The sequence below is a fragment of the Oncorhynchus mykiss genome, chromosome 2 (genome assembly GCF_013265735.2).
Source record: "Oncorhynchus mykiss isolate Arlee chromosome 2, USDA_OmykA_1.1, whole genome shotgun sequence".
Classification (NCBI taxonomy): domain Eukaryota; kingdom Metazoa; phylum Chordata; class Actinopteri; order Salmoniformes; family Salmonidae; genus Oncorhynchus; species Oncorhynchus mykiss.
In genome coordinates, this window is record NC_048566.1 from 5,548,741 (window position 1) to 5,562,500 (window position 13,760).

General features: G+C 43.6%; 1 protein-coding gene across 10 annotated transcripts in view; it reads left to right on the top strand.

The window, feature by feature from the left end:
• Positions 1 to 13,760, top strand: part of dync1i1 (dynein, cytoplasmic 1, intermediate chain 1) — a 29,625-nt gene that overhangs the window by 5,747 nt on the left and 10,118 nt on the right. The window contains exons 2-11 of one of the 10 annotated variants that reach the window (XM_036935869.1): positions 4,266 to 4,411; positions 5,182 to 5,299; positions 7,886 to 8,027; positions 8,671 to 8,676; positions 9,182 to 9,241; positions 9,625 to 9,740; positions 10,332 to 10,424; positions 10,565 to 10,727; positions 12,158 to 12,257; positions 12,506 to 12,631. In XM_036935869.1, the coding sequence (XP_036791764.1) occupies positions 4,304 to 4,411; positions 5,182 to 5,299; positions 7,886 to 8,027; positions 8,671 to 8,676; positions 9,182 to 9,241; positions 9,625 to 9,740; positions 10,332 to 10,424; positions 10,565 to 10,727; positions 12,158 to 12,257; positions 12,506 to 12,631 (1,032 nt within the window). In that variant the 5' untranslated portion in view covers positions 4,266 to 4,303. The remainder of the gene's footprint in view (positions 1 to 4,265; positions 4,412 to 5,181; positions 5,300 to 7,885; positions 8,028 to 8,670; positions 8,677 to 9,181; positions 9,242 to 9,624; positions 9,741 to 10,331; positions 10,425 to 10,564; positions 10,728 to 12,157; positions 12,258 to 12,505; positions 12,632 to 13,760) is intronic. The other 9 variants (XM_036935882.1, XM_036935891.1, XM_036935906.1 and 6 more) reach the window with 9 other exon arrangements.

Consider the following 13,760-nt stretch of genomic DNA (forward strand, 5'->3'; position numbering starts at 1 on the left):
CTGTGCATGACCCATGGAACTGTAATGGTAGTATTGAAGGGTTGTGTAGAACACCTATATTTAGTGCTAGAAAGGGTATTGTAGAACACCTATATTTAGTGCTAGAAAGGGTATTGTAGAACACCTATATTTAGTGCTAGAAAGGGTATTGTAGAACACCTATATTTAGTGCTAGAAAGGGTATTGTAGAACACCTATATTTAGTGCTAGAAAGGGTATTGTAGAACACCTATATTTAGTGCTAGAAAGGGTTTTGTAGAACACCTATATTTAGTGCTAGAAAGGGTATTGTAGAACACCTATATTTAGTGCTAGAAAGGGTATTGTAGAACACCTATATTTAGTGCTAGAAAGGGTTTTGTAGAACACCTATATTTACATAAAGGTTCAATAAAAATATTAAAAATATACAATTATGATAATTCTGTTATCCATGCAGTTCTATAGCCTGGTCCCAGGTCTGTTGTCTCCTTCTATAGCCTGGTCCCAGGTCTGTTGTCTCCTTCTATAGCCTTGTCCCAGATCTGTTGTCTCCTTCTATAGCCTGGTCCCAGGTCTGTTGTCTCCTTCTATAGCCTGGTCCCAGGTTTGTTGTCTCCTTCTGTAGCCTGGTCCCAGATCTGTTGTCTCCTTCTATAGCCTGGTCCCAGGTCTGTTGTCTCCTTCTATAGCCTGGTCCCAGGTCTGTTGTCTCCTTCTATAGCCTGGTCCCAGATCTGTTGTCTCTTTCTGTAGCCTGGTCCCAGGTCTGTTGTCTCCTTCTGTAGCCTGGTCCCAGATCTGTTGTCTCTTTCTGTAGCCTGGTCCCAGATCTGTTGTCTCTTTCTGTAGCCTGGTCCCAGGTTTGTTGTCTCCTTCTATAGCCTGGTCCCAGGTCTGTTGTCTCTTTCTGTAGCCTGGTCCCAGATCTGTTGTCTCTTTCTGTAGCCTGGTCCCAGGTTTGTTGTCTCTTTCTGTATCCTGGTCCCAGGTCTGTTGTCTCCTTCTGTAGCCTGGTCCCAGATCTGTTGTCTCTTTCTGTAGCCTGGTCCCAGATCTGTTGTCTCTTTCTGTAGCCTGATCCCAGGTCTGTTGTCTCCTTCTGTAGCCCGGTCCCAGGTCTGTTGTCTCCTTCTGTAGCCTGGTCCAAGATCTGTTGTCTCCTTCCATAGCCTGGTCCCAGGTCTGTTGTCTCTTTCTGTAGCCTGGTCCCAGATCTGTTGTCTCTTTCTGTAGCCTGGTCCCAGGTTTGTTGTCTCTTTCTGTATCCTGGTCCCAGGTCTGTTGTCTCTTTCTGTAGCCTGGTCCCAGATCTGTTGTCTCCTTCTGTAGCCTGATCCCAGGTCTGTTGTCTCCTTCTGTAGCCCGGTCCCAGGTCTGTTGTCTCCTTCTGTAGCCTGGTCCCAGATCTGTTGTCTCCTTCCATAGCCTGGTCCCAGGTCTGTTGTCTCTTTCTGTAGCCTGGTCCCAGATCTGTTGTCTCTTTCTGTAGCCTGGTCCCAGGTCTGTTGTCTCCTTCTGTAGCCTGGTCCCAGATCTGTTGTCTCTTTCTGTAGCCTGGTCCCAGATCTGTTGTCTCATTCTGTAGCCTGGTCCCAAAACTGTCTGTGCTCTTGCCAACTCATTTGCTCATTGTCAAGCCAAACATACATGACAAGGAAGGACAAGGGTTTGGCATGTTAGCACAAACAGACTGGCACTCAGGCTAGCAGTTCTCAGAGAGAATTGGTGAATTTTCTAGTGGTCCTACTGTGTTGTATATCAACATGCAGAATGAACCAGGCTAACTGTGTTGTATGTATCAACATGCAGAATGAACCAGGCTAACAGTGTCCTATGTATCAACATACAGAATGAACCAGGCTAACTGTGCTGTATCAACATGCAGAATGAACCAGGCTAACTGTGTTGTATGTATCAACATGCAGAATGAACCAGGCTAACTGTGCTGTGTCAACATGCAGAATGAACCAGGCTAACAGTGTCCTATGTATCAACATACAGAATGAACCAGGCTAACTGTGCTGTATCAACATGCAGAATGAACCAGGCTAACTGTGCTGTATGTATCAACATGCAGATTGAACCAGGCTAACTGTGCTGTGTCAACATGCAGAATGAACCAGGCTAACTGTGCTGTATCAACATACAGAATGAACCAGGCTAACTGTGTCCTATGTATCAACATTCAGAATGAACCAGGCTAACTGTGCTGTATGTATCAACATACAGAATGAACCAGGCTAACTGTGCTGTATCAACATGCAGAATGAACCAGGCTAACTGTGTTGTATGTATCAACATGCAGAATGAACCAGGCAAACTGTGCTGTATCAACATACAGACTGAACCAGGCTAACTGTGTTGTATGTATCAACATACAGAATTAACCAGGCTAACTGTGTTGTATGTATCAACAGGCAGAATGAACCAGGCTAACTGTGCTGTATCAACATACAGAATGAACCAGGCTAACTGTGTTGTATGTATCAACATGCAGAATGAACCAGGCTAACTGTGCTGTATCAACATACAGAATGAACCAGGCTAACTGTGTTGTATGTATCAACATGCAGAATGAACCAGGCTAACTGTGCTGTATCAACATACAGAATGAACCAGGCTAACTGTGTTGTATGTATCAACATGCAGAATGAACCAGGCTAACTGTGCTGTATCAACATACAGAATGAACCAGGCTAACTGTGTTGTATGTATCAACATACAGAATGAACCCGGCTAACTGTGTTGTATATCAACATACAGAATGAACCAGGCTAACTGTGTTGTATGTATCAACAGGCAGAATGAACCAGGCTAACTGTGCTGTATCAACATACAGAATGAACCAGGCTAACTGTGTTGTATGTATCAACATACAGAATGAACCAGGCTAACTGTGCTGTATCAACATACAGAATGAACCAGGCTAACTGTGCTGTATCAACATACAGAATGAACCAGGCTAACTGTGCTGTATCAACATACAGAATGAACCAGGCTAACTGTGCTGTATCAACATGCAGAATGAACCAGGCTAATTGTGCTGTATGTATCAACAGGCAGAATGAACCCGGCTAACTGTGTTGTATGTATCAACAGGCAGAAGGAACCAGGCTAACTGTGTTGTATCAACATGCAGAATGAACAAGGCTAACTGCGCTGTATCAACATGCAGAATGAACCAGGCTAACTGTGCTGTATCAACATACAGAATGAACCAGGCTAACTGTGCTGTATCAACATACAGAATGAACCAGGCTAACTGTGCTGTATCAACATACAGAATTAACCAGGCTAACTGTGCTGTATCAACACACAGAATGAACCAGGCTAACTGTGCTGTATCAACATGCAGAATGAACCAGGCTAACTGTGCTGTATGTATTAACAGGCAGAATGAACCCGGCTAACTGTGTTGTATGTATCAACAGGCAGAATGAACCAGGCTAACTGTGCTGTATGTATCAACATGCAGAATGAAGCAGGCTAACTGTGTTGTATCAACATGCAGAATGAACCAGGCTAACTGTGTTGTATCAACATGCAGAATGAACCAGGCTAACTGTGTTGTATCAACATGCAGAATGAACCAGGCTAACTGCGCTGTATCAACATGCAGAATGAACCAGGCTAACTGTGCTGTATCAACATACAGAATGAACCAGGCTAACTGTGCTGTATCAACATACAGAATTAACCAGGCTAACTGTGCTGTATCAACACACAGAATGAACCAGGCTAACTGTGCTGTATCAACATGCAGAATGAACCAGGCTAACTGTGCTGTATCAACACACAGAATGAACCAGGCTAACTGTGCTGTATCAACACACAGAATGAACCAGGCTAACTGTGCTGTATCAACATACAGAATGAACCAGGCTAACTGTGCTGTATGTATCAACAGGCAGAATGAACCAGGCTAACTGTGCTGTATCAACATACAGAATGAACCAGGCTAACTGTGTTGTATGTATCAACATACAGAATGAACCAGGCTAACTGTGCTGTATCAACATACAGAATGAACCAGGCTAACTGTGCTGTATCAACATACAGAATGAACCAGGCTAACTGTGCTGCATCAACATGCAGAATGAACCAGGCTAACTGTGTTGTATGTATCAACATACAGAATGAACCAGGCTAACTGTGCTGTATCAACATACAGAATGAACCAGGCTAACTGTGCTGTATCAACATGCAGAATGAACCAGGCTAACTGTGCTGTATGTATCAACAGGCAGAATGAACCAGACTAACTGTGTTGTATGTATCAACAGGCAGATTGCTGCTTTCTTATCTATCTAGTAGGACGAAGATGTCTGACAAAAGTGACCTGAAAGCTGAGCTGGAGCGAAAGAAACAGAGGCTAGCTCAAATACGAGAGGAGAAGAAGAGAAAGGAGGAGGAGAGGAAAAAGAAAGAGGTGAGGAGAAATCTCTATTCATTTGAATGTGATGTGAACTTCTTTGGTTTAGTTCAGCATCTCAAATGAGGATGAATAGAGCATTTCTACAACAGGTTATAAGAAGTCTGATTTGGGTTGGTAGTGTTTCTGAAGTGGAACTACACTGGTTCCGATCCAAATGACACCCTATTCCCTATATAATGCACTTCAAATGGCACCCTATTCCCTATATAGTGCACTTCAAATGGCACCCTATTCCCTATATAGTGCACTTCAAATGGCACCCTATTCCATATATAGTGCACTTCAAATGGCACCCTATTCCTTATATAGTGCACTTCAAATGGCACCCTATTCCTTATATAGTGCACTTCAAATGGCACCCTATTCCTTATATAGTGCACTTCAAATGGCACCCTATTCCCTATATAGTGCACTTCAAATGGCACCCTATGCCCTATATAGTGCACTTCAAATGGCACCCTATTCCCTATATAGTGCACTTCAAATGGCACCCTATTCCCTATATAATGCACTTCAAATGGCACCCTATTCCTTATATAGTGCACTTCAAATGGCACCCTATTCCCTATATAGTGCACTTCAAATGGCACCCTATGCCCTATATAGTGCACTTCAAATGGCACCCTATTCCCTATATAATGCACTTCAAATAACACCATATTCCCTAGATATTGCACTACTTTTGGCCAGTGCACCACGTAGGGGATAGGGTGCTATTTGGGACAGAGACAGTGATACTGAAGTTCTCCCCAACACCTGTTCAGTCTGAGAGTCTGCAGCAGAAAACAGAGAATGTCTCTGAAGATTCTGACTTGGACCGCAAACGAAGAGAGACGGAGGCGCTGCTGCAGAGTATTGGGATCTCACCAGAACCACCATTAGGTATACCAGTCATATCCTTGTTGCTTTCTGAGACCATCCTATCCTACCATCCTACTGGCCTTTCTGAGATCATCCTACCCTACCATTGTACTGACCTTTCTGAGACCATCCTATCCTGCCATCCTACTGACCTTTCTGAGACCATCCTACCCTACCATCCTACTGACCTTACTGAGATCATCCTACCCTACCACCCTACTGACCATTCTGAGATCATTCTACCCTACCACCCTACTGACCTTTCTGAGACCATCCTACCCTACCATCCTACTGACCTTTCTGAGACCATCCTACCCTACCATCCTACTGACCTTTCTGAGATCATCCTATCCTACCATTGTACTGACCATTCCGAGATCATCCTATCCTACCATCCTACTGACCTTTCTGAGATCATCCTATCCTACCATTGTACTGACCATTCTGAGATCATCCTATCATACCATCCTACTGACCTTTCTGAGATCATCCTACCATCCTACTGACCTTTCTGAGATAATCCTATCCTACCATTTTACTGACCTTTCTGAGATCATCCTACCCTACCATTGTACTGATCATTCTGAGATCATCCTATCCTACCATCCTACTGACCTTTCTGAGATCATTCTACCCTACCATTGTACTGACCTTTCTGATATCATTCTACCCTACCATCCTACTGACCTTTCTGATATCATTCTACCCTACCATCCTACTGACCTTTCTGAGATCATTCTACCCTACCATTGTACTGACCTTTCTGAGATCATTCTACCCTACCATCCTACTGACCATTCTGAGATCATTCTACCCTACCATCCTACTGACCTTTCTGATATCATTCTACCCTACCATCCTACTGACCTTTCTGAGATCATTCTACCCTACCATCCTACTGACCTTTCTGAGATCATTCTACCCTACCATCCTACTGACCATTCTGAGATCATTCTACCATTGTACTGACCTTTCTGAGATCATTCTACCCTACCATTGTACTGACCTTTCTAAGATCATTCTACCCTACCATCCTACTGACCTTTCTGAGATCATTCTACCCTACCATTGTACTGACCTTTCTGAGATCATCCTACCCTACCATCCTACTGACCTTTCTGAGATCATTCTACCCTACCATCCTACTGACCTTTCTGAGATCATTCTACCCTACCATCCTACTAACTTTTCTGAGACCATCCTACCCTACCATCCTACTGACCTTTCTGAGACCATCCTACCCTACCATCCTACTGACCTTTCTGAGATCATCCTACCCTACCATCCTACTGACCATTCTGAGATCATTCTACCCTACCATCCTACTGACCTTTCTGAGATCATCCTACCCTACCATCCTACTGACCTTTCTGAGATCATTCTACCCTACCATCCTACTGACCTTTCTAAGATCATTCTACCCTACCATCCTACTGACCTTTCTGAGATCATTCTACCCTACTATCCTACTAACTTTTCTGAGACCATCCTACCCTACCATCCTACTGACCTTTCTGAGACCATCCTACCCTACCATCCTACTGACCTTTCTGAGATCATCCTACCCTACCATCCTACTGACCATTCTGAGATCATTCTACCCTACCATCCTACTGACCTTTCTGAGATCATTCTACCCTACCATCCTACTGACCTTTCTGAGATCATTCTACCCTACCATCCTACTGACCTTTCTGAGATCATTCTACCCTACCATCCTACTGACCATTCTGAGATCATTCTACCCTACCATCCTACTGACCATTCTGAGATCATTCTACCCTACCATCCTACTGACCATTCTGAGATCATTCTACCCTACCATCCTACTGACCTTTCTGAGATCATTCTACCCTACCATCCTACTGACATTTCTGAGATCATTCTACCCTACCATACTACTAACCTTTCTAAGATCATTCTACCATACCATTGTACTGACCTTTCTGAGATCATTCTAACCTACCATCCTACTGACCTTTCTGAGATCATCCTACCCTAACAAAACCATTTCCAGTGAGAGTGTTTTTCAGACCTGTACTAGGTTTAATCTGTGTATGGGAAACTGGCCCGTCTTTGTTTATTGAGTGTGGTAATGGTCTCCATACAAAATAATCATGTCATGAAATGATCTTCAGTTTACAGTATATCATATATTCAAACAAATCATTTACATTATTAATTGACTCTAATTTTTTCCTTTCTGGTATAAACACATTAAAATTCCATTGTGTCGTTGCCAAAAGCTTAGTTATAAAAACCCAGTGATTTGGTTGGTAGGGTTGTATATTCATGGCTTTGATGCCAGCTCCTTTGTTTAAATGAAGATGTATTTGAAGAGACTACTGCAGGTATGAATCTATGTATTCGGTTCAGAGGGTTAGTTTGATATGATGCGTCAACATATTGAAAGATTTCACACTAGTTTGGCGGTCGTTATGTTATTATGTCACAAACCAGTTGGGTGTCCATCAGGAAGTACGTTTGACGATTTCTTTCCCTCTTTTCTTGTGAATTCTTCTTCCTTTGCGTTGAACCATTTCAATCCATCCTGTTGATTTGGAACCCTTCTGGTTTGGCTGTGGGGGTCTGACTGCTGGCCACCAGTGCAGCCTCTGCAGCTCTTAACATGGGATACCTGTTATTTTCATTATTTAGTCCCAACCCCTATGTCTCCCTCTTCACAATCAGTGAGCACCACCAGTGATGCTGGCAGCCAGGAGTCCGTAGATGGGGGGACAGTGGGAAGGTATGGAACATGCTCTTTACTCTATCACACACCGACACACACACACACACACCGACACACACACCGACACCGACACCGACACACACACACACACACACACACACACACACACACACACACACACACACACACACACACACACACACACACACACACACACACACACACACACACACACACACAAACACACACACACGCACGCACGCACGCACGCACGCACATACACACACACACACACACACACACACACACACACACACACACAGACAAATGGATGTACAGCTGGAAATAACTGGTATTGGCATTCTATACGACAACAACAAGGTATATTGTATGCTAGAAGCTTCTCTCTTTGGTTCTAACAATTCCTAAATGTTAGTCTATCAATGTAGCTAACATCATGAACATGTGACATTGAACATGAGAACTGTGGAACTGTTGTGTCCCAAATGGCACTCTATTCCCCACAGCAAATAATATAGTGCACTACTTTTGACAAGGGACCATAGGACTTCTAGTCAAAAGTAGTTCACTATGTAGGGAAAAGGGGTGCCATTTGGGACTCAGACAATGTATATGTGCACAGTGGCACAGAGTGTCTGATGTTTATCCCTTCTCTTTTCATCTTGTAATGGGACATCAGATATAGGTAAGAACCAGAGTCGATGTACTAGTGATTATGGAGAAGATGTTTCTGTTCAGGGAGACTTCAGTGTCGTCGTGCAGTGACATCAGTTGATTATGTGAGATCAGTTGATTATGTGACATCAGTTGATTATGTGACATCAGTTGATTATGTGACATCAGTTGATTATGTGACATCAGTTAATTATGTGACATCAGTGACAGCAGTGGAACTGTGAATTTAACTTCTATTGAGGCAGTGGAACTGTGAATGTGTCTCTGTCCCAAATGCCACCCTATTCCCCATATAGTCAACTATTCTTGACCAGAGCCCTATGAGCCCTGGTCAACATTTGTGCACTACTACATAGAAAATAGGGTGGCATTTGGGATCCATCCTGTGTTTTGTTTAATGTTTGTTTTGTGTACACACTGTCATGCATGAATTCAAATGTTCTAAAAGTGATGTCCCTTGAGTTGCTGTATGGACTAATTTGTGTTGTTTTGGCGCCCCCTGCTGCTGTGTTTAGGACCCTGCAGTGGGACACGGACCCCTCTGCTCTCCAGCTGCAGGCAGACTCTGAGCTGGGGTATGTCTTTCCTCTTGATTCTGCTCCCAAATTGTACCCTATTCCCTATATAGTGCACTACTTTTGACCCGAGCCCATAGGACTTACACAAAGGTTATATTTTTCTTGACTGATAGCAGATCTCTTGATTCTGCTCCCAAATGGCACCCTATTCCCTATATAGTGCACTACGTTTGACCAGAGCCCATAGGACTTACACAAAGGTTATATTTTTCTTGACTGATAGCAGATCTCTTGATTCTGCTCCCAAATGGCACCCTATTCCCTATATAGTGCACTACTTTTGACCCGAGCCCATAGGACTTACACAAAGGTTATATTTTTCTTGACTGATAGCAGAGTGTTCCCTGTATGTCTTCTAAACCATTTATTCCATCTTTCAGGCGCAGGATGCACAGACTTGGAGCGTCAAAAATAGTACAGATTGACTTCGTTCCCAAAGAGCTTGTGACCTACACTAAAGAGACCCAGACTCCTTCAGCAGCACATCAATCTGAAGGTAATGAATATCGAGTTGGATGTTGAATTGACTCTTGAATTTGAGTTGACTGTTGAAGTTGACTCTTGAGTTGACTCTTAAAGAACTCTTGAAGTTGACTCTTGAGTTGACTCTTAAAGTCGACTCTTGAAATTGACTCTTGAAGTAGACTCTTGAAGTTGACTCTTGAAGTTGACACTTGAAGTAGACTCTTGAAATTGACTCTTGAAGTAGACTCTTGAAATTGACTCTTGAAGTTGACTCTTGAAATGTATACTTTTAATGTAGAGCTCTAGGTTGGTTAGTATGAATGGGTATGATTGATATTTTCAACATGCTCTCTCCCCACAGAGTGAAAGAATGTTGAAGCCTATGTTGTATGTATGTGTGTAACACAGGAGGTTGGTGGAACCTTAATTGGGGAGAACTGGGCTTGTGGTATTGACTGGAGTGGAATCAGTGGAATAGAATCAAATACATCATACACATGGTTTCCATGGTTTCCAGGTGTTTGACACCATTCCATTCGCTCTGTTCCGGACGTTATTATGAGCCGTTCTCCCCTCTGCAGCCATCTGTAGTGTAGAACATAAAACACGTCTTTCTTCCCAGAAGAAGAAGAGGATGAGGAGAGCAGTGAGCCTAAAGCTTCCCCTCAGACTGACCAGCCGGAGGAGGAAGGAGAGGCAGAGGACAGTAAAGAGGGTAATAATGACTTGTTCTTTAACACACTGCTGTTAGGAAAAGCACTCGCAACCTCTGAAGGTGACTTGTTGGGCAGCTAAACATATACAACCAACATATATTCTTAACACTGGTATCACAATGTGTGTGATCCCTCTCAGCCCATCCCAGAGAGCTGACGGAGGAGGAGAGGGAACAGATTCTCCACTCAGAGGACTTCCTGGTGTTCTTTGAGCGGTCGGTCTCTGTGGTGGAGCGGGCGCTGGCCGAGGAGGGAGACATCTTCTTCGACTACAGCGGCCGGGACCTGGAGGACAAAGAAGGGTGAGAACATTGAGCATGGGCGTGTCCCAAATGGAACCCTGATCCCTATGTAGTGCACTACATTTGACCAAGGTCCATAGGGCTCATCAGCTCATCACAGCTTTGTACTGAATTTCCATTAATAAAACAATTAAAAACTGAAAAGTCCCAGTTATTGCAGGATATCCAAGGAATATGGCCATTTAGGATGCACACCATGTTCCCTGTGGATGGATGTTATGGGAGGAATAAGTACACATTACACTGGAGTAGCACTGGAGTAGCACTGGAGTAGCACTGGAGTGGCACTGGAGTAGCATTGGAGTAGCATTGGAGTGGCATTGGAGTGGCACTGGAGTAGCACTGGAGTAGCACTGGAGTAGCATTGGAGTAGCATTGGAGTGGCATTGGAGTGGCACTGGAGTAGCACTGGAGTAGCACTGGAGTAGCTCTGGAGTAGCACTGGAGTAGAACTGTAATAGAACTGGAGTGGCACTGTAATAGAACTGGAGTGGCACTGGAGTGGCACTGGAGTGGCACTGGAGTAGCATTGGAGTAGCATTGGAGTGGCATTGGAGTGGCACTGGAGTAGCACTGGAGTAGCACTGGAGTAGCTCTGGAGTAGCACTGGAGTAGAACTGTAATAGAACTGGAGTGGCACTGGAGTAGCTCTGGAGTAGCACTGGAGTAGAACTGTAATAGAACTGGAGTGGCACTGGAGTAGCATTGGAGTGGCACTGGAGTAGCACTGTAATAGAACTGGAGTGGCACTGGAGTAGCACTGTAATAGAACCTGATTAGAACTAGAGTAGCACTGGAGTAGCACTGTAATAGAACTGGAGTATAACTGGAGTAGCACTGGAGTAGAACTGGAGTAGCACTGGAGTAGCACTGTAATAGAACTGGAGTATAACTGAAGTATAACTGGAGTAGCACTGGAGTGGTACTGGAGTAGCACTATAATAGAACTGTAATAGAACTGTATTAGAACTGGAGTAGCACAGGAGTAGCACTGTAATAAAACTGGATTAGAACTGGAGTAGCACTTGAGTAGCACTGTAATAGAACTGTAATAGAACTGGAGTATAACTGGAGTAGCACTGTAATAGAACCGGAGTAGCACAGTAGTAGTACTGTAATAGAACTGTATTAGAACTGGAGTAGCACAGGAGTAGCCCTGTAATAAAACTGGATTAGAACTGGAGTAGCACTTGAGTAGCACTGTAATAGAACTGTAATAGAACTGGAGTATAACTGGATTAGCACTGTAATAGAACTGGAGTAGCACAGGAGTAGTACTGTACTAGAACTGGATTAGGAACTGGAGTAGCACTGGAGTAGCACTGGAGTAGAACTGGAGTAGCACTGGAGTAGAACCGGAGTAGCACTGGAGTAGATTCACAGTAGAACTGGAGCGAACATCTTTCCCATTTCCCTTTCTGTCTTATCAGGGACATGCAAGGTGGATCCAATCTGTCTTTCAACCGTGTGTTCCATGACGATCACTGGTCCAAACACCGAGTAGTCACCTGCTTAGACTGGTCTCCACAGGTACAATAGAACGTTCTCCCAGTTTAGAACATATCTGATGCATCTATTTCCTTCATTTCCTTTATTTGTCTATGTCAAGACCACAGAACTAGAATGAATGCCACTTTGAGTGCACCCCTGAGTTTACAGTCATGGTCAGAGGTTACAAGCCCGTTCTGTTCATTCCATTTCTATGGTCAAGACAGAAGAAGAAGACTTGGTTGAAGTAACAATCCAGTCCTGTTCTATACTATATTGTGTCTTTGCAGTACCCTGAACTGATGGTGGCCTCTTACAACAGCAACGAGGATGCTCCACACGAGCCTGATGGGATAGCGCTGGTGTGGAACATGAAGTTCAAGAAGACCACTCCAGAGTATACATTTCACTGCCAGGTCAGCAGCTGTTTGTTGATCTGATGTGACGTATGACTGATGCTTGAGAGAGGATGGATGACATTTCATTATACAACGTTGAAGTCATTTTACTTGCTAACATTCAGAACCACAAGTTAAAAACATAATGGAAGGGAATATATTGTTAAATATCACACGATATAATGGCTGACAGCCTAGTGGTTAGAGAGTTGTAGTAGCAGTCTGACTGTGTCTTTAAGTCCCAGTATTAGTAGCAGTCTGACTGTGTCTTTAATTCCCAGTATTAGTAGCAGTCTGACTGTGTCTTTAAGTCCCAGTATTAGTAGCAGTCTGACTGTGTCTTTAAGTCCCAGTATTAGTAGCAGTCTGACTGTGTCTTTAAGTCCCAGTATTAGTAGCAGTCTGACTGTGTCTTTAAGTCCCAGTATTAACAGCAGTCTGACTGTGTCTTTAAGTCCCAGTATTAGTAGCAGTCTGACTGTGTCTTTAAGTCCCAGTATTAACAGCAGTCTGACTGTGTCTTTAAGTCCCAGTATTAACAGCAGTCTGACTGTGTCTTTAAGTCCCAGTATTAGTAGCAGTCTGACTGTGTCTTTAAGTCCCAGTATTAGTAGCAGTCTGACTGTGTCTTTAAGTCCCAGTATGAACAGCAGTCTGACTGTGTCTTTAAGTCCCAGTATTAACAGCAGTCTGACTGTGTTTTTAAGTCCCAGTATTAGTAGCAGTCTGACTGTGTCTTTAAGTCCCAGTATTAGTAGCAGTCTGACTGTGTCTTTAAGTCCCAGTATTAACAGCAGTCTGACTGTGTCTTTAAGTCCCAGTATTAACAGCAGTCTGACTGTGTCTTTAAGTCCCAGTATTAGTAGCAGTCTGACTGTGTCTTTAAGTCCCAGTATTAACAGCAGTCTGACTGTGTCTTTAAGTCCCAGTATTAACAGCAGTCTGACTGTGTCTTTAAGTCCCAGTATTAGTAGCAGTCTGACTGTGTCTTTAAGTCCCAGTATTAGTAGCAGTCTGACTGTGTCTTTAAGTCCCAGTATGAACAGCAGTCTGACTGTGTCTTTAAGTCCCAGTATTAGTAGCAGTCTGACTGTGTCTTTAAGTCCCAGTATTAACAGCAGTCTGACTGTGTCTTTAAGTCCCAGTA